The sequence below is a fragment of the Dipodomys merriami genome, unplaced genomic scaffold, assembly GCF_024711535.1.
Source record: "Dipodomys merriami isolate MVZ:Mamm:240054 unplaced genomic scaffold, mDipMer1.0.p SCAF_26, whole genome shotgun sequence".
Lineage (NCBI taxonomy): Eukaryota > Metazoa > Chordata > Mammalia > Rodentia > Heteromyidae > Dipodomys > Dipodomys merriami.
In genome coordinates, this window is record NW_027204048.1 from 11,974,306 (window position 1) to 12,000,304 (window position 25,999).

Sequence of the window (25,999 nt, forward strand, 5' to 3'; positions counted from 1 at the left end):
GTGGTCATAGCCAATTCCCCACAGGACCACATCCATGTTGTGGAGGAGGCTTTGGCCCTGTTTTAGTGGTATGGGGTCTTGGAAGTCCTCTCAGGCAATGAGGTATGCCTTTGTTTCAATGGAATGTTATAGTCATTCATTGATAGCTAGAATCATGAGTGAGTTCAATACTTTATTTTTTTTTTGAAAAAAACCATTATTGATCATTGGTTTCTCTTTCCCATTTTGTTTAAATACAATTTAGACACAGTATGTACTACGTCCCTGTCTGAAACAGTATGAAACCCCAAGAGTACCTCTGAAAATGTCTACTTATCCCAATATATCACCATTTTGCAATATTCAAAGCTCCTACCTTTCCACCTTCACTTTCTCTGATCACCATGTAAGGCTCCGCACAGTCTGCAATTTCCCCCTGTTGCAGGACTTTTTCAATCTAGCAACAAAAACAGTATTAAAACAGAGCAAGTGAATTACAGCCACATAAAATAGAATCTATGCAACGATTACAATTACGTTTATAATGAAATTTGATGATACAGGACAACCATAACGTTTTCTGATTAAAAAACAATATACTGTATAGAGGATTTTTTTTGTAAGAAAAAATAGAGACGACCATAGAGTTTTTGGTAAGACAAAAATCATAAAGGTACATTTCAAGGATGATAGTAGATGCACAGCAAAATGTTAACGGTGGCTATCTTTGCATAGTGGAAGTGATTTTTTTTAAATTTTTCTTCCTGCTGCCAACATGTAGTTTCTATTTTGAACCAATAAATATGTATTATATCCATACTAAAAATGCAATAAATGTTATTTTATAAACTAAAACTCAGGGGACAGATGTAGGAAGTGAAAAGATCATTTTCTTTATTATTGCCTACAAAGTAGAAAAGAGATATGGTCTCTGTAAAAGTCAGGCTCGGAACTAAAACCTTTTTACAAAAATGAAGAAATAACAGGGTAGGTTATTTCTTTTTTTTGGGGGGGGGGTCTGGTCGTGGGGCCTGAACTCTGTCTGGGCCTGGGCGCTGTCCCTCAGCTCTTCAGCTCAAGGCTAGCGCTCTACCACTTGAGCCACAGCACCACTTCCGGCTTTTTTCTTTTTGCTTATGTGGTGCTGAGGAATCGAACCCAGAGCCTTAGGCATGCAAGGTAAGCGCTCTACCACTGAGCCACCTCCCCAGCCCAGGGTAGGTTATTTCTAAGTGCCTCCCCCCTTGCATTTCCTATTATGGTTGCTTTTCTGGATTTCCAAAAGCAATGAGAGGTGCAACTTCCCATTTGCTTGCTGGCCACAGGATGAATGAAGGTGAGTTACTGCTGTCAACAGCTGCTCCAATTTGTCTCAGGTAAGGAATTGGTGGCCCGATGATATGAAATGGGAATTGTATTTAGGAGAAAGAATAGAAGAGAAATTTCTAATTCTCTGCTTAAAGAAAGCTTAGAGTTTTGATGAGGAAAAACAATTGTATGCAGTGTCAGTAGCCTGTGTCGTCAGTTGAGATGGGCGAGAAACTGGGTCAACATATCCATAGACGTTCTGCATCTACACTGTCAGATAAGCACGAAGTGTTCGATCAGATCAGCTTCTGTGGAAGGGGTGTCTGATGTAGTGGCACAGGTTAATCGGACACATGATTCAGGAGGATGGCAAGCAGGAAGTCCCTCTTCTCCCAAAAGGCATTTAAAAGCTCATCTCTTAGTTATAGCCTGAAAGGAAGGCTGGAACATTGAGAGACAAACACAGATACAAAGTACTTCAGCTAGAAGCTGACTAGTATACTTGTTTACCAGCACTCATCATCCATTCATTCATTCACTCATTCATTCTCTAAGACCCGCTGTTGTGGCAGCTGCTGCGGGAGATTAGCTGGTGAACACAATCAGTGTGGTCCTTATTCTCCCAAAGCTCTTCATCAGAAGTTAGTAGAACAAATTGGAAGGAAGCTAATTTTCTCACGGAGTCAATAGATTAAAAACATGGTCTACAAATTAACTTTGAACAGAGATGAAGAAAACTTTCCATTAGGGTCCTAAAGCAGGAAATGGAACCCCAAGGCTTTATGGGAAATCCATGGGAAGGATCCCCAGGATCTGAAAGCAGGAATGTCTAGAAAAGATCAGACCTGGAGCTGCTCTCCCCTTCACTGCACTGGGCTCTTTGTGGAAAGGACTACGGAGTGTTAGGAGCACCCACCACATAGCCCTTCTTTATGGCTGTTGTGTCCAGGTGTGTGTAATGGAATTCATGAATACCCATCAGCATGGGAGATGTCACGAAGGAACATGTTAGACTCACCTAGGACTTTTAAGGGAGAAAAGCTGTTATCTACTCTACTCATTGTCTAGCTTGTTTATTTTGAAACAGGTTTTAAAAGCCTGAGATTCACTCCTATGCTCACTTTCTATTCCTCATTTGTCAAACAAATCTTTTCAACTATTGTACAAAATCCTAAACTAAACCTTTAAGCCTAAAAGAATCCCCATATGCAATATCTGAACTAGGTGACTCTTCTAAAACACAGTTAAGATCCTGGTCTTCAGCTTGGGAATAAAAGCACAAATCAATCAACTACTTACTATCTATTAAGGAGGAAAGCAACAAGGAAGGTCTTAGAGTGATAATTAGCAGGGCAGGGAATGTAGCTCAGTGGTAGACAACCTGTCTTGCATGTGTAAGGTCCTAGGTTGAGCCCCAACACTACCAAGCAACAACCAAGACAAATAGGAAGCAAATCAGGATTGCCCTGCTATATTTAAACATTTTAATTCATGTCCAGACACTTCAGAGTATGTATGTTATTATCCAATGGGTATATTAACTGATTCAAAAAATTAAGGACCTATTTAAGTCAGTGATAGTAATCATTAGGAAATAACTATGTGAATCAGTCAAAATAAAAATCATTTATTGAAAGGCAGAGTATGAAATAAACCTTAGCTTTATAATCCAGTGTTGGTTTTATTGTTTTCCCAGGCTAAGAGAGAATTGGGAATTTAAATATAGGACAACTATATTAGGATTTAAGTTAAATTTCTAGTTTGTCTAACTAATACTACAACAAAAAGGACAAGCATTAATGTTTGACAATAGATTAAACGTTATCTTTATTGTAATGTGTGGGGATAAAACCAGGGTCTCATATTCACTACAAAGTGGTCTATCACTGAGGTGTATGCTTGGCCCAGCAGTAGAATTTTAACTGTGCTTTCCATAAACATCCTTAAACGTCACCTTCGAGCTGTAGAAATCTTTCATAATCTTTATAAATGTTATAAAGAAAATGACTTCCAAGCTACCTGGGTTATTTTTTAATCTATATGCTAATACTTAGAAGATCAAAGAGGGAATCGATAAAAATTTCTCTTTTTTTTTGGGTCCGGTTGTGGGGCCTGAACTCTGGGCCTGGGCACTGTCCCTCAGCTCTTCAGCTCAAGGCTAGCGCTCTACCACTTGAGCCCTAGTGCCACTTCCAGCTTTTTTCTTTTTGCTTATGTGGTGCTGAGGAATCGAACCCAGGGCCTCATGCATGCAAGGCAAGCACTCTACCACTGACCACCTTCCCAGCCCCCGTCCATAAAAATTTCAAACCGAGCAAACAAAAAATATTTGGCATAGGCAAAGTTAGGTGTATGTGAAATCACACACTTGGCTCTGTTGTTTTATTTTGACTCACAATTTTAGTGTCATGAGTCAAGAAGGCCAATTATTTGACTTAGAATTTGTTAGATACTCAATATGTGTTGTGAAAGTCTAACCAATCACTTTTGTATAGAAAGAAAGCCTTTTGTTTACTTACACCAGCAAATTATTCTGAAAGGGAAGGTTATAAATCATCCCTCTCACTGGAAACAGTTTGTGAGCCAGGGGTAAAAGGATAGAGCAAAAACTTGGAAACTCCAGCCCACAAATCAGAATTTCAAGAGCTGTGACATCATTTCCCTGTGGGTCTTTGGAAAAGCATGAAATTGTTTGAAAACCATCTGAAAGAGTTGGCTCTGTTCTCCTTTCCTTAGGGAGAAGGGCTCAGGCTACATGCATAGTTCAAGACTATCTGTGTGAGTTTCTGTCTCTACTTTACAGATGTGGAAACTAAGTCTTAGAAAGTTTAGATATTAACCAATCCTATAACTACTTCATTCAAAGACAGGACTCAAACCTGGGACTGTAGGTTCTAAAACACCTCCTCTTTCTAGTATCTAAAACCAGAATTTAGGTGTGAAAGGAAAGAGCTATGTGGAGAAGGGAGCGATCTCATCTCCCAGAGGACATGGAGACACATTCTGACCTTTCTTTCAGCCCACAGATCTATGGGAGCAACACGACAATGGAAACACTGGAACGTACAAATTAGACTGGGCTTACCTACCTTGACTACCAGGTAGATGTCTGGGGACGGGTAGGTGACGGAGAAGACTGCAGATCTTGCTTGGCTCGATGGATCAACTGCAGGTGTATGAGCTCGCAGAAATCCTTTCAGTTGGTCAGAGTTCAGGTCACAGTGAAAATTTTCTGAGATCTGTAAATGAGCAGTAAAGGGAAAAATCAGTTACACTTGCTGCATTCTTGAGCTAAACATATTCAAACAGTGCAAAAGCAACACCAATATCTCATTGAAGAAATTATTATAACTGTGGACACAGCGTGTGACTCGTGGCTGCTAGAAAGGCTGATATTTCGCCATCAATTATACATATTTTGGATCCATTTTAGAGAGATCCATTGAAACATTTAAGATTTAGGAAGCCATTAGTATTTTCTGAGCTTCAATGATGTTCTAAGTATCGCACTTAGTCTAAAATCAAGAATGAGAGAATAAGGCCAACACATAACTAACTAAAGCAAAATAGAAGTCACCCTGTTCACAGAAAGAACTATTATGGAAGTTCTAGAAGGTGAGAGATCATTGGCATGACTGGGAGAACTTGTCATGGAAAAGCCACTAGAACCAGGTGATCCTGACTCTCACAGGCGATCAGAGGATGACGTATGTCAGGGCAGAGTACCCAGAGTTCCACTGCACAGGTAGAAAACATAGAGGCTGGAAGACCCAGAGTGAGCGGAGTAGACAGACCTGTTTCATTCTGCCTGGGCTTTCAGGGAGAGGAAGTGGCCGTAAGCCCTGCATGGATAGTAGCAGTGTGTGCTTAGTAATTGAGGTAGTTATGAGCAGCCACTGAGCATTTTGAGCTAAGGTATGCTATGATGCTTGGCTTTCTAATTTGGCGTGACTTAAAAGCCATTATTGGGGTTTTCCCTTTTCTTTTCTCTTGTCTTCTCATTTTCTCCTTTATCCTTCCTTCCATCTTTTCTCTTTATCTCTCTCTTTTCTTCTTCCCTACCTCCCCCCTCTCTCTTCCTTTCCTTTTCCCTCTCTTTTCTTTCTTTTCTCTTTCTTTCTTTCTCTTTCTTTCTTTCTTTCTTTCTCCTTCCCTTTCCTTCCCTCCCCTCTCCTCCCCTCCCCTCCCCTCCTTCCCTCCCCTTCCTTCTGTCTTTCTGTGACAATTCAGATCCTGAACTCAGGATCTGAGCACTATCCCTTAGCTTTTCAGCTCAAGGATGTGCCTTAACACTGAAGCCAAGTGTCAAGCTTTCTTGGTGATTATTTAGAGATGAAGGTCTCATGCACTTTCCTACACAGGCTGACTTCAAACCATGATCCTCAGCTCTGACTAGCCAGCATTACAGGTTGTGAGCCTGAGTAGACAGGATTACAGATGTGAGCCTCTGGTGCCCAGGGCTGTTCCCCTTTCCTAAGAGAGTTTTAATGAGAAGTGGTATTTGTTCAAGAGCATCCTCCCCTAGTTTTGCCATTGTTCTCTCAGAATTTCAAAATGACAGAACCCTCACAGAGAAGTGTTGAGCTGTCAAAGACCACAAATGACTAAGGATCCTCTATCAGTCCTTCAAAATCATCATTTTTTTCCAAGGCAATACACCTGGAGCCATCAAAATCATCAAAGATCATTTGCTTTCAAACATAATGTGTTTTTCTGCTGTATATAAGTCAGACTGACAACATGAACCCAGAACGTCATGAACACTGTGTGCCTTCAGGGTAGACTACTTGTTTCCTTACCTTTTTCCTTTCTTTAACATCGTACAGGGCAATGCTGGCAAACAGAGGCTCAATTTCAATCTCAAATCTGCCAGAAAGAGAGAGAGCAAAAAAGAGAGAGAGAGAGATCAATATGGTTTTAGCCTACATATTTTTGAACTTCCTGAAAGTGTCTGGATATATAACCTAGTTAAAAATGTAAGCATTTTCCAGGAATACTTGGACTAACTATGCACGAAAGTCATGTAAGGATATTAATGGAGAAATATGGGAGGATCATGGAGCATACCTAAGTATTTGAGGTCATGGTAGGTGCTACATTTTCCTCAAAAATGTTTGTTGGTGGCAGTGACTGAGAGATTGAATGGACCTTTGACTTGATCCAAGTAGTATCATTTTTTGAAATATTGGGTATTAAAATGAGAACCCTGAGCCAGGCACTGGTGGTTCATGCCTGTAATCCTAGCTACTCAGAAAGCTGAGATCTAAGGACTTCAATTTGAAGCTAGCCTGAGCAGAAAAGTTTGTGAGATTCTTATCTGTAATTAACCACAAAAAGTCAGAAGTGGAACTTTGGCTCAAAGTGGTAGAGTGCTGACCTTGAGCAAAAAGGCTCAAGGACAGTGCATAGACCCTGTGTTCAAGTTCTATGATCACCAAGAACAATAATAGCTAGGCACTTGTGGCTCCTGTCTGTCATCCTAGCTACTAAGGAGGCTGAGATGTGAAGATCATGGTTCAAAGCCAGCTCGGGCAGGAAAGTCTGTGAGACTCTTATCTCCAATAAATCACCAGAAAACCAGAAGTGGTGTTGTGGCTCAAGTGGTAGAGAGCTAGCCTTGAGCTGAAGAGCTGAAGGACAACACCCAGGCCCAGAGTTCAAGCCCCACGACTGGCAAAACAAAAACAAGCAACAACAACAAAATGAGGACCCTGAAAATGTTAGACAAGTAACTGTTTTACCACTGAGCTTCTGCCCAGCCTGAATACTATTTCTTACCATGGAAACCACCATGCTTTAGAGGACAGACTCTCACTTAGGCAACAGGCTTGCTGATGTTTTACTGCGGAGGTAAGAAGCTCTGCTATTAGATTGTAAGGGATGAGATTTTTTTCATCTAGTAAAACAAAGAAGCGTGTGATTGTTTTTCCTCAGATCTGTAGTGGGGCAGTCAAAGAGGACCGGGGTGATGATATGGAGGGAAAGTCTGACCCTTCAGAGACAGGGAGGAGACCAGTCACTGAAAACAAACACGGAGAGGCATTGGCCCCATGAAAACTAGTTAAGAGGAGCCCCACGGGGCTACAGACTTCACTGAATGCTAGAGCATTTGCCTAGCACGTGTCAGTCTCTGGGTTCAATCCCCAGCACCAAAGAAAAATGAAAAGAAGGATAAACCTCTCCTATTCACCCTAACTGCTGATTCCTCTTAAAATGATGACCCTGGGGCTGGGAAGGTGGCTCAGTGGCAGAGTGCTTGCCTTGCATGCATGTGGCCCTGGGTTCGATTCCTCAGTACCACATAAGCAGAAAAAGCTGGAAGTGGCGCTGTGGCTCAAGTGGTAGAGCGCTAGCCTTGAGCTGAAGAGCTGAGGGACAGCGCCCAGGCCCAGAGTTCAGGCCCCACGTCCAGCAAAAAAAAAAAAAAAATGATGAGCCTGAAGAACAGATGACCCCAGGCACAATCTCATCCCATGGGAGAAGAGCATGTGACTGACAGATGAGCAGCTCCCAAGATGCTCAGTTTCACAACTCATCTCCTTGGCCCCTGCCTGATGTGAGCAGCAATGAAGAGACCTGGACATCATTACTTACAATCCATGCAAATTAGGCCAAATTGGCAAGGGCGCTGTTTCAACAGAGGATGTTTTAGAGGACTATTTGGGCTGAATCCAAGACTCAATGCCCCTTAGTCTGTCCTTATTCGAAGACACTGCATGGCTAAAGATGTCATTTAAAGATGGGTGCTGGTAGCTCACACCTGTAATCCTAGCTAGTCAGGAGGCTGAGGTCTGAGGATTATGGTTCACAGCCAGCCCAGGCAGAAACATCCATGAGACTCATATCCAATAAATGACTCAAAAAGCCCGAAGTGACACTATGGTTCAAGTGGTAGAGCGCTAGTGCTAGTCTTGTGTATGAAGAGGCTCAGGGACAGCGCCCAGACCCTGAGTTCAAGCCCAAGAACTGGAAAAAAAAAAAAAAGCCATCCAATCAACTAACCCATTTCCCTGGGTTTGTATTTCTATATTGTATATATGCACATATCACATTACACGCACAGATATTTCTGTATCTATCAAGAGACAGATGTAGATATGTATATACACACATACAAAATGCATGCATGTATGAACCCAATGAAACATTCTTTTAAAAGAGGTTATTTTTACACATGCTACAACATGGATAACCATATGAGCATGAATAATATGGAATCCCTTTTCCATGATATACTTAGTATAGTCAAATTCAGAGACAGAATAGGGAGAAAGGTAGACTTTAGTGTTCATGGGATTCCAAGTTTTAACGTGGGAAGGTAAAACATTTCTATAAAGAAATGACAGTGATTGATGCACAGCACTGTAGATGCACCTAATGCCACCAAACCATAGGTAAAAAAATAACAAGATGGTAGATTTTTACCTTATATACATTTTTTTTGGTTGGTCATGGGGCTTGAACTTTGGGCTTGGGTGCTGTCCCTGAACTCTTCAGCTCAAGGCAAGTGCTCTATCGCTTGAGCCATAGTGCCACTTTTCCAGTTTTCTAGTGGTTTATTGGAAATAAGAGTCTCACAGACTTTCCTGCCTGGGCTTGCTTTGAACCATGATCCGCAGATCTCAGCCTCCTGAGTAGCTAGGATGACAGGCGTGAGCCACCAGCAACTGGCTCCTTATATACATTTTTAACACATTTAGGTGCATACACACATGGAGAATTTCTGATGATTCTTCCTCTTGTTAGGCAGGAGCATGTGAATCTGACAATTGTCAGTGCTCACTAGCTTACCAGCTGGTGCCTGACAGAGTTTAACTGTGGGCTCCCTGAAAACCAAAGTGTACGAAAATGGTTGTGTTATACGGGGGCAGATTACTGACTAATAAGTTCCCTGTGCTTTAGAGAAAGAGAAAAATAATTAACATTTATTAAGTGCTTATAATTACAATATGATAAATATTTCTTTTGTGATAGTGTAATTCAGATAGCATGCTTCTGTTCTACACAAGGAAATCAAGTAATTTGACAAAGGCCACAAAGTTAGGAAATGATAGCCATGTTGTGAAGCATTTCTTTCTGGACACAGAACAAGCCTTTTTCTGTACACGCTTTTCCAAGTATTGTTTCCAAACACAAGTTTACCAAGCATCAAGGAGTGTGTCACTGTATGAATTTTTGGTCCTAGTTGACACTTTTGGAACCAGAATTTCTTGGGGGAAATCTGCAGCTCAAACCAGATTCCTGGGTAAATGTAGTATGTGCTTTAGAATTTCACCAAGAATATCCCTTGAAGTAGAGTAACTTTGCATAAAATTGTATTCAAAATTAAGATTTCCCCAAGTAGCTGGGTACCAGTGACTAGAATTTTTTTTTTTTTTTTTTTTTTGTCAGTCATGGGGTCTGAACTCTGGGCCTGAGCCTCAGCTCTTCAGCTCAAGGCTAGTGCTCTGCCACTTGAGCCACAGCGCCACTTCTAGTTTTCTGGCAGTTTATTGGAGATCAGAGTCTCACAGACTTTCCTGCCTGGGTTGGATTTGAACAGAGATCTTCAGATCTCAGCCTCCTGACCAGTCACTAGGATTATACCTGTAATCCTAGCTACTCAGGAGACTGAGGTCTGAGTGAGGATTGAGGTTCCAAGACAGTCTGGGAAGGAAAGTACATGAGACTCTTGCTGTGGCTCAAGTGGTAGAATGACAGCCATGAATACAACACAAGCAAGAGCATGAAATCCTGAGTTCAATCCTGGGTACTAGCGCGCGCACGCGCGCACACACACACACACACACACACACACACATACACACACACAGAGAGAGAGAGAGAGAGAGAGAGAGAGAGAGATTGAAAGAGAGGGAGATTGAAAGAGAGAGAGATTGAGAGAGAGAAAGAGAAACAGGTTTCCCCAACCAAATCACAAAACAGAAATATTCTCTAGTGTTACTCTTTTTTTCCTTGCTACTATAAACATCTGCAGAATTGGCACTGGCTCAGTTATTTCTGTTCCCTTGAAAGGCTTTCCGTATTTCCTGAAAGCAACACAGAGACAGTTACAGACCTCAATAACTGTTGAGAAATTCCCTAGCTGATAAACTCAATAGTACCTTAGAGAATTTGGCCCATCAATGTTAATAGCAAAATGTGTTTTTAATGCCATTGGTCATAATTATCTCTAAGACTACTGGTAATTAAAACCTGAATTCTATTCCCATTTCACCAATGGGCTTTGTCTGTGAGCATATCTTCCTTCCGTCACTAGCGTTATTAGAGGTAGTTGTCTGCAGAACTCTCTTGGGGTCTCTCTTTCCTCCCAGGTACCTCAATAGCAAAATGATCTCGGATTTCAGTTACTTGACAGGTGTGCAGGTCAAGCACAAGTACATCAACTCTATTTCTTTTCTACTCTTGGACTTGTGGGGGACCTCATTAGAAACTACGCTTGAAATTGTTCATGTAGAGGAATCCAGTGACTCTGTGTCTTTTACCAACTCGTGGCCACCCCGGTGGGCTGTGATCACCCACTGTGGGAACAGGTCTAAGGCTGGGTGTCACACAGCACAGGCACTTACTGCTTTGCATCCTGCGGGAGTGAGTACAGCAGGCCTCAGACAACAGTATCAACTCTCGGAGCAATGGAGAGGAAATGAATGGCCTCTCGCAGCCAGTCCTGCGGCCCAGCTGGCTACCAAGGTTAGGATTTGCCCTTCTGGGCCCAGTACTTGCAATACAACTGAGTTATAATCAGTGCCCAGAACAAAATGCCCTGACATCCCCACAATGCCTATCCGTGAGTAGCTAGGATTCTGTAAGTGAGCTACCACACTTGATTTTTCTTAATGGAGACCATTTCACTCAGAACTGGCTTAGGTCAGGTTGTCCAACAGCTTCATTTCCAAGTAAGAGCTCAAAAGCGTAGGGTGGAAACACAGCTGTGTATGCAGAGTTTGGATACCTAATTGTAAGCCACGCGGAGCTTAAAAGGTCCACGTACGTGACTTTTAGATCAGATAACTGTCTTGTTAAGAGCAAGAAAACAAGTGAATCATGTGTCAGTGCTGGGCACAGAACTCAGGATCTTGTATTCAGTAAGCACATGCTCTACCATTGAGCTACAACACCAGCTCAGCATTTACAATGTTAAGAAATAGAAGAATAAATTCTCTAAGTTCATAGTCTGCAAAGAGGAGGAGAAGTTTCTAAGCATTCCGGGGAGTCACAGGACAAGTCTCTGGGGTATAGCAAAGAAATGCTAATTTTTGTTGTTGGTGGTGGAGGTCATTGGGCTTAAACTCAGGACTTGGATGCTACTGCTGAGCTCTTTTGCTCAAGGCTAATGCTTTACCATTTTGAGCCACAGCCCAACTTCTGGTTTTCTGGTGGTTAATTGGAGATAAGAATCCCATGGATTTTTCTGCCTGGGCTGGCTTTGAACCATAATCCTTAGATCTCAGCCTCCTGAGTAGCTAGGATTACAGGCATGAGCTACTAGCACCAGGCAAAAGGTTTTAATTTTAAGGGGTACTGACTTCAACCTTAACATTTTTAATTTTTGTTTCTTATAATAATAGCTGGGTGCCGGTGGCTCACGCCTGTAATCCTAGCTATTCAGGAGGCTGAGATCTGAGGATCCCAATTCAAAGCCAGCCAGGGCAGGAAAGTCTGAGAGACTCTTATCTCCAATTAACCACCAGAAAAATAAAAAACGGAAGTAGCACTGTGGCTCAAGTGGTATAGCACTTGCCTTGAGCTGAAGAGCTCAGGGACAGCATTCAGGCCCAGAGTTCAAGCCCCAAGACTAACAAATAGATAGATAGATAGATAGATAGATAGATAGATAGATAGATAGATAGATAGATAGATAGATATAATATTTAATATACAAGTTTAAAATGGATACAATATATATAGGACCTATGCCTTTTTACATTCCAGTTGGAATAGAGACAGGGAACCATTATCTTTAAGAGAAAAACAGATTGCTACAGACACATTTTGCTTGGATTGTGTGCTGCTTTGGGGAAATTACCTTGTGCAATTAATACCCATACACAAAAATGAATGACAGGAAAGTAACACAGGCTGGGGAGGGGTGGGAACCACTGGGTAGGTGGGGGGAGGGCCAGCAGAGGAGGTCCAGTGGAGTGGAAGTTCTTTACGCGCTTCTATGAAATAGAACAATGAAAACTATTGTTCTGAGAAAAAAGGGGAGGGAGGGGGAAAAGCTGGGGAGGGGGAGGAAGGTGGAAGGAGGGAGGGAGATGAGTTTACTGGGGTACACAGTATGCCTGGATGGAAATATCACAACTTCCCTTGAACAATAAACATGTGATCATAAAAATGCAAGAATAAAAAACATGCAAGAATAATGCAGCTGAAAAGAGAGACAGTACGTAAGAAATGGGTAGCTTACATAGAAAAACATGCATTTCCAGCTCCTCCAGCAAACGGAGTCAGGATAACTGACAAAAATGAGCCAATTTCACTGGCAAGTGTTGGTATAGATGGTACTGGGTGCTTCCTTAGCACCGCCTACTTCCCAAGGAGCAGTCCATCCCAAACAAGGGCCATCACCATGGCAACAGAGAGCCACGCTGGCTACCTGTCTGCGTGTTGCATCCATCCCTACATTTCAACAGTGACGTGTTGGCAAATGTTTAACCAACAGGTCTCCAAAGGAGCAAACAGTCTAATTCATAGCAGCTGCTGATTATAAACACTTTTCACCAGGGCCAGTTCAAACTGCCAGCGCGACTGGACTGAATGCAGGACCGGAAAGCAAGGAGGCAATTCCACTGCCAGCTTCCCTGTTCATTTTACTGTTCACTTGTTCCTCCTGCTGGAAGTTGAAGCCAGGTCTCTGCACACACCAGGCAAGTGCCCCAGAACAGAGCGACATTCTAGTTCAGTTATTTTTTTCCTTTTTTTTTTTTTTTTTAATTTCCAGAAGTACAGGGCTTTCTGCTGAGTGTAGCCTAGATTTTGGGCCAAACTTTAATGCTCCCCGGGTAGCTGAAATGATGGGTAGACACCACCATGTCCAGCTTCTTATTGGTTGAGATTGGATCTCACAAACGTTTACGTAACCCCAACTGGCCTCCAATCATGATCCTCCCAATTTCTGCCTCCTGAGTAGTGAGGATGATTTTAAGTGTGAGCTGCCACACCTGATTTTATTTTCTTAATGTAGACCATTTCACTCAGCTACCTTAACATGTCTGCTTGACCTCAGTAGGCACCTATGTTTGTTTTTAGTTTTGCCCAGGAATAATAATATCAAAGTGTTGGTAGGAATAGAATCCTGATCTGGCTCAACTTCTGTCTTATAGCCCATCTCGGTTGCAAGCATACAGGGTGAGCCTTCTGCACCCCAGCTTTGATGATTGATGATCTGAGCACAGTTTGTACTAAAAGGATGAGACAAGCATTGGTGCATTTGCTGATACTTACTTCAGGGTCAGCAACTTCACCAGTATTCGGTTGCCTAGATGTTCCTTTGGACATTCTGGAACTGGACGGATTTCCACAGCATCCTCCTGCCGTGAATCACAATGTAAAGAAATCATTTAGTGGCTTTCCATGAAGATTTCCAGAGGGAGCAAGCCCTCCTCAGCTAAGTCAACATGATTTTGCCTTGTTTTTTTTTTTTATTTATTATTTGTTCTTTTGTGATGGTCCTGGGTCTTGAACTCAGGGCCTGGGCACTGTCCCTTAGCCTTTTTGCTCAAGGCTAATACGACTACTTGAGTCACAGCTCTACTTCCTGGTGGTTAATTAGGAGAGCAGAGTCCCATGGGCTTTCCTGCCCTGTGTGGCTTTGAACCCAGGCTCGTCAGATCTCAGCTTCCTGAGTAGCTAAGATTACGGCCCAGCCAGCGGTGCCTGACTTTGCTTTATGTCTAACGGCGGACATCATATTACATTTTTACAAGCGAGTTTGTCATCCAGCCCCCTAACCTTCATTCCTAGCAAATGTTTTGTCCTTTCGGAAACCCAAGCTTTTAAGACAAAGAGACTGAGAGAGGAAGGAAGGAAATGCAAACGGGGATGTGAGGCACACACATGGGCCCATTGTTGGCGTCCTCCCCCCTCTGCTCTTTGCTTGATCTAAATACACATTCAAAGCATATCTGCTGCCAGGGGTTTTAACTAGTTTATACATAGTTTTCACATCTGAGTCAGGATAGTTGCCCTTTTTTTCCCCCTGGTCCCAGGGCTTAAACTCTGGGCCTGGGCACTGTCCCTGAGCTCTTTTGCTTAAGGTTAGAGCTCTACCACTTGAGCCACAGTGCCATTTTTAGCCTTTTTTCTGAGTCGTTTATTGAAGGTAAGAGTCTCATAAACTTTCTTGCCCAGGCTGGCTTCAAACCACAATCTGGATTACAGGCGTGAGCCACCGGTGCCCAGCTAGGATTGTTTTCTTAAGGCAGTTAAGTTACCATCAGTCCTATAATGCAGCCTCTTATCCCTTAAATAAATGACAGAGCCTGGAGTTGAATTTAGAGTTTATTTACAGACACATCCAGCTAAAGTGCTATGTTTAAAAAGCTTAGGAATGATACGTTAACTGTGTTACCTGCCTTTACCAAAGACAAAGACTTTAAGAGGACTAGGGAAGTCCCTACTTCAACTTTACACTTAAATCTGCACTAACATTCTACTTTAATGATAATTATATATGCAGAGAGAATCAGGGCAAATCCTTGAAAACCTTCAATCTACTCTTTTGCAGCAAGCTACCTACACCTTGGAATGTGGCCTGCCATACACAGGGTCCAAAGAACTGGGTCATAGACCCCTTTTTCTGAGTAATAACTGGCAAGAGCTTGTCACCAAATACTCCTCAGCAGCCTTTTACTACTACTACTGCTACTATTACTACTACTACTATTATTGGTAGAAGGATTGAACTCAGGGCTCTAAGTTTGCTCAGCAGATGCTCTACCACTTGAGCCATGTCTCTATCCCCTTTTTCCACTGGCTGTTTTTGAGATGGGGTCTCACTTGATGCAACTTGAGCTGCAGTCCTCCTCTCCTCGTGCTGCACATGCTTCCGGGGATGACAGCAGTGTGTCACAATGCCCAGGCCTTTGTTAAGATGGAGTCTTATGAAGTTGGTTCTTCCCCTGACACACACACACATATAAGCTGACATCTAAATTTGATCCTCCTTTTTTGTCTCTAAACATGTTTACAAATAGCAGGGAAGTCATCTTCCTGGGAGACTGGTGAAAGTGATAAATTTATCAGCAACCCAACCTTCCCTCCCCTCACCTCCATTGCTTGTAGTCACAGGGCCTGTCTTGGTAGGGGAAGACCTGTGTCCCTTTCAGAGGAGGTGCTGCTGGGATTATAGACATACGCTACCATACAATCCTGAGCAGGACTCTCCAGGTAAGCTAGAACTTTTAGGATCATCAGAACAAGATGATCTGTGGTCTTCAATTTATTAAGACTTTTGGTCTTAACTCTTGAAGTCTCGCTTAAAAAGGCTTTTTATTTGGAAAAATTCTAACATGATGCACAAGTAGAAACTAACACAACTGAGTCACCATTTATTCTCACCTGCAACAACTTTAACTCCTAGACACCTGGTTTCATTGATTTTATTTGCTACCTAGACTCTCTATTCAGTCAAGTTACCATGCATTATAGCACCTTACTGTTAAGTATTTCACTCCATCTCTGTAAAAGAGAATCATTGTTAAAAAAAAAAAAAGATGCCATAATTACTTCTAAAATTTAACTCCCAAAGTTTAACTTCTAATTGGCACTAGATAGATCATCTCATTTCACTACAAGGTTCACCTATGACATGTAAATTATGCATACTTCCTTTTTTTTAAAAAACCAGTACTGAGGGCTCTACTTGCTTATCTAGCACTCTACCACTAGAGCCATAACTCCAGTCCAGCTTTTTGCTGATTATTTTGGAGCTAAAACACCATTTGGTAGAGGTCAGCTTCCTAAGCAGCTGACCTGCTTAGTGTCCAGCTAAACATCTCTCTTAAGTTTCTGTGCATGCCTTTATTGATGTGTCACACTCATGTGCAATAAAAGCTAATTCCTAAAGAAGCAGAGGAGGACCTGGAAAACTGTCATGGATCTAGGAAAATAATTAAGCAAATATATGTACATATGCATATATGTACACATATACACACATATGTACATGTACACATACACCTATATGTGGATATATCTATATGTATATATGTGGTAGATACACATATGGATATGTGTATTCATATGTGTATACCTGTATATCTGTATATGTGTAGACATATATATATATATATATATATATGGATATATCCACATGTATATGTATAAAGGAAAACGAGGAGGAATGAAGTAAGAGAGGAAGGAGAGAGATGATACTCCTCCATCTACTGACACAATGGATCTTGAAGCCAACTCCAGATTTCTCCAGCTGTGATTCTGTTATATGAACCAGTAAATATTCTGTGCCCTTGTTTTCTTTATGTGGTCCAAGCCGGCCTTGAACTTGTGATTGTCCAGCCTCTATCCCCTGAGTTCTGGGAGTCAGACACATGCCATCACTCTTGGCTCTTCATTTTTAAAAAATCTACTCATGTATTCATCATTCACTGAGCAGGTCACCGACTGTCCTGGTTATGCAGGCCAGGCCGCCCTGCCTCTCAGAAGGTCGGCAGGGGTGTGCCTTCATGGCCTACCTTGTGATACGTGTTCTTACACAGGCTCCTGACTTTACTCCTGCTGGGAAGGAAGTCCAGGATGTAAGGCCCACCCGAGGAATAAATAAGTGGGTCATTGAGTGGGTCACTGTGTTATCTGCTTTGCTGAGTAGAATCAATCAGAAAGTAGAATGGCAATGATCAGAGAATGACTGCTGTCTTGGTGAGGGGATTATTATTACTATTATTATTATTAATATTTGGTGCTGGTACTAGGGTTTGAACTCAAGGCCTTGTGCTCTTGCGTAGTGGTTTTGCTCTGAATTAATGCTCTACCACATGAGCTGCACCTCCAGTTCCATTGGTTGGTTAATTAGAGATGAGAATCGCTCAGATTTATCTGCTTAGGGAGGTTTGAATTTGTGATCCTCTTGCCTGATTACTGGGATCACAGGCATAGGTCACCATGTCTGGCTGCCTAATTTCTTTTTAGCTGGATTCTGTCACATGTCACTAAAACAATCCGTGGCAAACTCTGCTGACCATGTGTAGGAGGAGCGTATGCCTTTCACAGAATTAGCAGAATCAGGGGGAGGAAGCTAGAAAAGCCTAGTGGTTCATTCCTCTCCTATTATAGACTCACTTATAATTTAGTACTTTAACTCTTCTAACTTTCCTTACAGGGAAATAAAATAACGGTAATATAAAATAAACTCATGCAGGTGTCATTAAAAAAAAAAATGCCTTCAGAGCTTATAGAGCTGCATCTCTTTACCAGAGGAGTTTCTTTGGGGAAAAGTACAAATTACAATTGCAATTTCTATGAGAGCAGCTTCCACGATGACAAGATCTGGGTAGAGGCCAATTTACAAGTCACCCTACACTAATTACAAAGCATTCTTCTCCACCCCAGAAAGCAGGCCCATTAATGGACTTCTGCCCCATTAAAACTTTCAGCTTTGTGAGAGTCCCCGCATTGTCTCACAGACAATAAACTAAGTTCCTTCCAAAGCAATGCATGGGTTATTCTTTCAATCAATCCAGACTAGACATCGTCCTGTTTATTGCAGTAGGGAGACGTGCATGAGCTAATGTCTTCCTTTCTTCAACCTTGAACTTTCATCTTTGCTGATGTCACTTGAACTAAAGTCATTTATGGTATTAATACCTTTGTCGTTTAAATGGCGGGGAAGGAAGGGAAGATCAAGTCAGATCTAATATTTCCTCAGAAATCTGGTAACAAGTTGGAAGACTATGCATGGATAAATGGAAAGAAAGAAATTGCAAAGATGTGATTTTTTTCAAGTATCCTCTTTGTATTTCAGATAAGTGTGATCATGTACTACATAGGCCCTGGAAGCATATAAATAAGCAGACAGAAAAGCCGAAATTCATGTGTGAGGGTTTGCTTTTTACTGATTTACTTGTTGAATCTTGAACAAATTATCTAATCTCTCTGATTAGTGCTTTCCAATTCAAAAGGTAAGCATGATAATATGGTTCATGTTATTCCTATCCAATGTACTTCCTGTTGACAACAATTGTGTATACTTAGGGGGCATAATGTGATGTTTGGATTTGTGTGAACATTGTATGAATATGAAGTCAAGCTGATTACACATCTATTACCTTATTCTTTTTGGGGGTGGGGCAGGGGAGGAGATGTTAACATCTATTCTTTTAACAATTTAAAAGCACAGTACATTAAATGTGGTCATCACACAGAGACGTTGGCACTAAATCTTCTTCCCTCAATCTAACTGAAATTATTTTGGTCAACATCTTTCTCCAACTCCACTGCCTCTTGGTAAGCAGTCATCTTTCTGCCCTCTGTTTCTATGAAGCATTTTATTTTACTTTTGTAGATTCCATACAGAAATAAGGTCTTTAGTTGGATTCTGGTTCATTCAGAAGAGGCTTCTGGGTATGTATGCCAGAACTGAGGCTTGAATTCAGGGCCTTGTGTTCTTACTTGGCCTCTTGCCTCAGGGTAGTGCTCTGCCACTTGAGCCACACCTCCACTTCCCAGAAGAGGATCTGAGGCTTCTGATAAAACTTCAAATAGAATAAATATGGAAGAAAACCACAGTGCCTAGAAAGTAAAAAAAAAATATGCTAGACACTGGTAGCTTGTAATCCTAGCTACTCAGGTGGTGGCTGAGATCTGAGGATCATGGTTCAAAGCCAGCCTGGGAAGAAAAAGTCTGTGAGACTCTTATCTCCTATAAACTACGACAAAAACAGCCTGAAGTGAAGCAGCAGCTCAAGTAGTAGAGCACTAGCCTTGAACAAAAGCAGCTCAGGGAGAGCATCACAACCACAACAAAAACATAAAACAAAATAAGAAACACACAGAGGAGTGAATCCTGAATGATGGCATCCCTCCCTCATCCCATGAAAAATATTCCAGCAAGTGGTTCATAGGCATTAACCATTCTGGGTGGTCTTCAAAAAGTAAACACTGGAAAACAAGACCACTAAATTCTACCTTTGGGAAGCATAGTTGTAATGATCTGATTATTTTTGGAGGCCTGGAATATTTTCTTTTATTTTTCTTCTGTAATCCTGAGGTTGAATTCAAGTCTCATGACTGTTAGACAGGGACTTGACCACTGAGCATGCGTCTAGCTCATTTTCACACTAGTTATTTTGAGACTGGATCTCACTTTTTGCCAGGAGCACAATCTTATTTTTATGATTTCTACCATAGTATGGATGACAGGTGTATGCTACCATACTTAGCTTCTTCTACTGAGATGGAGTCTTGTGAAGTTTTTACCCCTGGGCTCGCCTAGAACTGTGATTCTTCCAATCTTGGCCTGCCAAGGTGCTAGGATTACAGGCATGAACTACTGTGTCCATTTTAGTCTGAAATATTTTCAAAATAAATCTCTTTAGCTATTCATTCGTACCATTAAAAAAAAATAAATCTTAAGCATGGTGTTGGTAGCTCAAGTCTATAATTCTAGTTACTGAGGATTATGGTTCGAAGCCAGCCTGGGTAGCAAAATCTTCAAGACTCTTACTTCTCATTTACCAGTAAAATGTTGGAACTACAAGCATGGCTCAAGTGTTTGAGTGCCATCCTTGAGTGAAAAAGCAAAACAAGTGTGTAAAGCCCCGAGTTCAAGCCCCAGTACCAGTACAAGAAATGAACAAACATAAACTTAAGGAATAAAAACTAAAGAAGGCTGAAGTCCAAATACTACAAATAGCAACGCATTAGTTGTGAAATGTAGGGAAAATGTTGACTCTCTGTACAGTTTTACCACATGAAATGTTTGGCAGATTAAATAAACTAATCTCAGCAAATGTGTTTGGTGAACAGCCATGGAAAATCCTAGACAATTGTCATCTTAGAAAATTTCAGCTGCATGATTACCAGTAATTGGTTCTCCTGTGACATACACTGAATGAAACAAACCCCAGAAATTGCATAATGAAGCCCCTGACATCAGATGCTGCTCTACAGTGTCTTCATCTGTACCTACCTCATCCACGGGTGGATACAGGGCGAAGAGCTCTGCCTGCCGATTGGTCCTTCGGGCCTCCTCGTTCTGCTTCTCCAAGTCCTCGGCGCTCACCACCTGCAGCAGGTTTTCAAGGCGCTGGTCGGGCTGCAGGCTGCGGAGGTCGAAGCCGCAGGCAGTGAGGGGACCTTTCCCAGACACATCGCACAGCGCTTTTAAGCGGCAGGGGTCTCTCTGCAGGACAAGACAACGAGACTTTGTGAGAAAGAGAGAGGGGGTCTGGATGCTAGATTCCAAGATGCCTCAACTTGGGGGCTACAGAATCTCAGGCCTTAAGGAGCTTTCGGGACAAACCAGAGATTTGATGAGATGTCTTAATTTCCTGGCTGGCCTTGTCCTAAAATCTGCTAAAGTCTCTTTCCCACCTCAAAGCAGGAAGTTACTTGTGGGGTGAACTGGTGGGCTGGAGTAGGGAATAGAGGCTTGGTGCTCATAGCTCGGTATTCCTTTATCCTAGGAACTCTGAGTCCACACTTAATGAGACTACACCACCAGCGGGGCAGTGTCCTCTATTCAGAGATTTAAGTTCTTGACCTGTAGGCTCCTCTTCGGAATGTCTAGCTTTTCCCTAGACCCACAATCCTCAAATGGCCATCAGCTTCAGTGTCATGTGGGAAATGTTAATGAGATATGCAAATCAGCATTGCCCTTCTAAATCTCCCATTCAGAAACTCAGTTGAGTAGCCTGTGTTTGAACAGCCTTCCAGAGGATCCTGATGAAACCCAAATGGGAGAGCCACTGCCTCGGGTCCCAGCCACACACAGGTATTGCTGTTTCTTGCAGTGATGACTTTGGTTAAAAAAAAAAACAAACCCTCCTTCATTTCAGTTCTCTCTGTCCTCCAAACCCCACTGCATCCATTTCCAATGTTGAATTCCTTCTGCTGAAATACCTATCATGGCTCTGCTTGACTAACACTGGCACAATTTACTTGTCCATCCTATAAGGTGAAAATTGAATTTAGTAAAAAAGAAATTGCCACTGAAAAAAGCCAGTGTCTCTCCCAGGGAGCCTTACACTCATTCAGCATCAGAATGGATGGCGGGTTCCTCTGTGAGGCTCATCTGAGGTAGCTGGCCTGGCTTTAGAGACCATGTTATTTGAACAACAGGTATTATTTTAAGATCTCTAATCATATCAGTAGGGCGAGGTGCCTGTGTTAGGAAGACCCGCGAAAGTTGAAAATTCTAGTAGTTTAGAAGAAGTCATGCCAATTTGGATAGATTTCTTCTCTGTTTATCTCATCTAAAAAATGAACTAAAATACTGATGTGTAAAAAAAAAATTAATTGTGGTACTACGTGCCTAACAAAGTTTATTCTTAGCTGCTTTTCAGTAGGGTTAATATATCACATTGTTGTGAAACCATCTCGATTATCCATCTCCCACAATTCCTTTTGTCTTGTAAAATTGAAACCCTTCATCCATCACACAATAATCCCATTCTTCCTTGAGCTCCTGCTAACTGGGTTTTCGTGTTCATCCGTTAATCCAATCATAGCCAATTGGGTCTCTGGTCTACTTTCTGGGTGCTATAAGTAATGCTGCTGTGAACATGGGTGTATATAGCATTGATTTAAAAAAATAATAATCACTTTATAATAGTATAATCATGGTAAAAACAGTAGCCACCATTTACGGGGCATGAATTCTCATTTAGCATTGTTCTCAATCTTTCCACATGTGAACTCAATATTCCAATAACCTCATGAGTTAGTAGTGTTATCCTGGTTTTCCAGGGGAGGAATTGGGAGCCAGGAGGCTGAAGACCAGAGGATAGTTCAATAATCCTGCCTGAGGACACAGGGCATGTGGGAAATAAATAAGGAAATCCCAGGCACGCTGACTCCAGTGTGAAGCTTTCAGTCACACAGCAATCTGCTTTAGAGGTGCCAGGAGTCTACAGGAATTGTGTGAGGGATGGTTCCAAGTGTTTTAGGAGGGGTTCCCGAGGTAGAACCCCTCTACTTTGATCTGGATTTTCATTTGAATACCATTTCATTTGAATGCCATTTCTATATTAAAAAAAAAAATATATATATATATATATATATATATGTATCATTGACTCAGATGGTAGAGGGCCTCCAACTTGGATATTGTGAGTCTTTTATTCTAGTATTCTTTTTTTTTTTTTTTAATTGACAGCTTGCACTCGGAAGAGCAGCTAGTAACCTGGCAACCACATTTGTTGATAGGAAATACCTGATCAGCCGGTTCACTGCTCTCCAAGGTTTCTGACTCAAACGTCTGTTTCTGAAGCGTCTTATGAAAATCTTTTCGAGATCCACTCTTTTGAAAGCCACGAATCTCTGAATTTCCTTGGTTTCTTTTTTTTTTTTTTTTATTATTATAGAGAGAAAAAGAAGGGGGAAAGAGAAAGAGGCAAAACCATTAGATTAAAAATAAAAGTAGGGACCTAAGTGCAGAGAGCAGAAAGGGCTTTCAAAGAGAGGACCAATTGGAGTTTCTCACATCTAATTATGCACCCGGCCTTAATACAAGGCTCTGTTGTAATGAGATACAAACTTGCCCCCTGGCTGGCTCATTATTAAAGGCAGGAATGGCCTGGGAAAATGCCACAGTCACTGGCAGAGGTGCAGTGACTTCAGCTGGCGCTTGGCTCTGAGCTGAAAGCTAAACTATGACCCCACTGTAAGAGGCTTGAATGAATCCAGCAATGTGTACACGCAGCAAACAGAGACCATTTCAAGATAAAAATAGGAAAAACCATGTCCTTTTCACATCAGCGTTCTCCATGCTGAACAAAAATAATCAAAAGACAGAACAAGGTTAAGAAAAAGAAATGATTTGTTTGTTGTGATTCCTTCTTAGCATTCATAACCTCCACTTCGTGAACTTCATTAAAATTGGATTTTTAGTAATGTATAGCTTTGTGAAGGATTAAAAATAGAATGATTGCCACTATGATGAAGAGGCCACCGTAAGAAAGACAACACATGCAAGTTGTCATCACTAAAGAAACCCACTCCTGTGTATTCCTCATTTTTTAAAATCTATTTTTGGGAAACATGCTACCAAATACACACACACACACACACACACACACACACACACACACACACACACACACACACACACACACACACACACACACACACACACACACACACACACACACACACACACACACACACACACACACACACACACACACACACACAATTTGTGTGGTTTCTGCACTATTAGATCAACCATCGAGCCACTCAGTAAATGAATGTGCAGAGGTTAGAATTTATTAAGCAGATCAAATGGCAGACAGATAAAGCAGGAAATGGAGGAGAACGATTAGCAGTGATCCAAAGGCAGAGTTCATAATTCTTCAGGAGAAGAAAGGAGGGGAGAGAGTAACCAGCAGGCAGTTAATACAAGTTTAATTCACTGTATTTATTAGTTACAGGAAGAAGATGCTGTCCTCAAGACTTCAGCTGGGAGAAGGGACTCTCTCCCTGGATTTGACTGGTCTCGGAAGACAAGCAATTAGTTCTGAACCAAAGGAGGCAAGAAACAGTCCAGGAGAGAGGCCAGATGGGTTTGGGGGAGTATGCCAAGTCAGGGTTCCTGCAAGTGGTCATCTTCCTTGTCCCCACCCCCACGCCGCCCACTTGGACTGCCTCATCTTGTATTGAGAAGGATAAAAATTTAGCAAGTGAAAAAAAAAAGTGAACCAATTTGATATTCTCTGAATGAAGAAATAAGACTGAACACCTATGAAAAAAAAACACCTAGGAAAATTTCCCAAATAATTTCTGGTTCAGGATTCCTAAACCCCAGTAACATAAAACAGAGATTAAAATTTTATTCAGTACGTTTCAAAAACATACATGAAAAAAAAAGTGACTTTGGAGAGTCAAACAATTCCCTGGAAGTAACAACAAATTAGGAAAATCATGTTGGTTCCATTGCTCTAAATATGTGAATGAGTGCAGTGCTAAAAAAAAGAAAAAGAAAAAGTAGATGAACATGTAAGAAGTATTTATTTTATAAAATTTATTTTCTCCTAATAGAGTTCTTTGAGAGAAAGCCTAACCGGGGATTTCATAAATCTGCTAGTGTCTTGAAAGTTATTCTCACTCACGTAAGTTCGTGTGTGTGTGTGTGTGTGTGTGTGTGTGTGTGTGTGTGTGTGTGTGTGTGTGTGTGTGTGTGTGTGTGTGTGTGTGTGTGTGTGTGTGTGTGTGTGTGTGTGTGTGTGTGTGTGTGTGTGTGTGTGTGTGTGTGTGTGTGTCTCCTTTGTTAATGAGGAAACTAACTGTGTGTGTGTGGTGTGTGTGTGGTGTGTGGTGTGTGTGTGGTGTGTGTGTGGTCTGTGTGTGTGTGTGTGTGTGTGTGTGTATCCTTTGTTAATGAGGAAACTGCTGTTTCTGGGCTGACCCCAAGGGTTCAAAAGAAAAACTCTGAGTGTGATCTAGTATCTTGGGAGGAAGAGGGTGGTAAGGAAATAATCTAGCTCAGAAAAATGGAAAACATAGGCTAATAAGAAATTTTATTCTTAGAATTACCCTATCCCAAGTGACAACATACTGGATCATTGAGTTACTTATTTATCTATCTATCTATTTATTTATTTAATGCCAGTTCTCGGGCTTGAACTCAGGGCCTGGGTGCTGTCCCTGAGCTATTTCCTTAAGGCTAGTGCTCTACCATTTGAGCCACAGCTCCACTTCTGGTTTTCTGGTGGTCAACTGGAGATAAGAATCTCATAGACTTTACTGCTCCAGTTGGCTTTGAACTGTGATCCTCAGATCTCAGCCACTTCAGTAGCTAGTACTGGCACCAAGCTTATTAATTACTTTTTCTGAGAAATCTAATCTGAAGTGGAAAAATGGCTCAATAAAAAACTAGCATTGGGCTGGGAAAGTGGCTCAGTGGTAGAGCGCTTTCCTTGCATGCATGAGGCCCCGGGTTCGATTCCTCAGCACCACATAAGCAAAAAGAAAAAAGCTGGAAGTGGTGCTGTGGCTCAAGTGGTAAAGCGCTAGCCTTGAGCTGAAGAGCTGAGGGACAGCACCCAGGTCCAGAGTTCAGGCCCCACGACTGGACCCCCCCAAAAAAACAAAAACAAAACTAGCATTAAGATGTCCAAAGACATCTTAATGTCTAAAGACATCTAAAAATAAAACTTGAATTTCCCACTGTTTCTTTGCCTTTTTATTTTTAGGTCATGTCCGTGCCAAAGGGTACGGACTTGAAACACTCATGATGGTAGCTTCTTTACAAGGAAACCTCCCTGGACCACAGAAATAAAGTTCAAGGAGGGCTGGGCTAAAGAACTTTCATCACTTGTTATCCTAGTTACTTTGAGAGGAGCACAGCACTGGCAATAAATAAATAAATAATAAAAATAATCACAAAACCCTCAGCTCAACAGAAAAATCTAGATGTACTGGTACGTGCCCATGATCCCACCAACTACTTCAAGCATCATAAAAACAGGAGGATTACAGTTCAGGCCAGTCTAGGCCAAAGTGAGATTGTATCTCAAAAAACCAGAGCCACAAGGAA

At 41.7% G+C, this 25,999-nt stretch overlaps 1 protein-coding gene across 3 annotated transcripts in view; it reads right to left on the reverse strand.

Moving 5' to 3' along the window:
• The window catches only part of Dock8 (dedicator of cytokinesis 8), a 212,812-nt gene that overhangs the window by 95,750 nt on the left and 91,063 nt on the right, over positions 1-25,999 (reverse strand). For all 3 annotated transcript variants that reach the window (XM_070035686.1, XM_070035685.1, XM_070035687.1), the window contains 6 exons: positions 22,679-22,802; positions 20,435-20,647; positions 13,735-13,820; positions 6,087-6,153; positions 4,377-4,526; positions 356-436 (listed from right to left, as the gene is read on the reverse strand). In XM_070035686.1, coding sequence (XP_069891787.1) covers positions 356-436; positions 4,377-4,526; positions 6,087-6,153; positions 13,735-13,820; positions 20,435-20,647; positions 22,679-22,802 — 721 coding nt within the window. The remainder of the gene's footprint in view (positions 1-355; positions 437-4,376; positions 4,527-6,086; positions 6,154-13,734; positions 13,821-20,434; positions 20,648-22,678; positions 22,803-25,999) is intronic.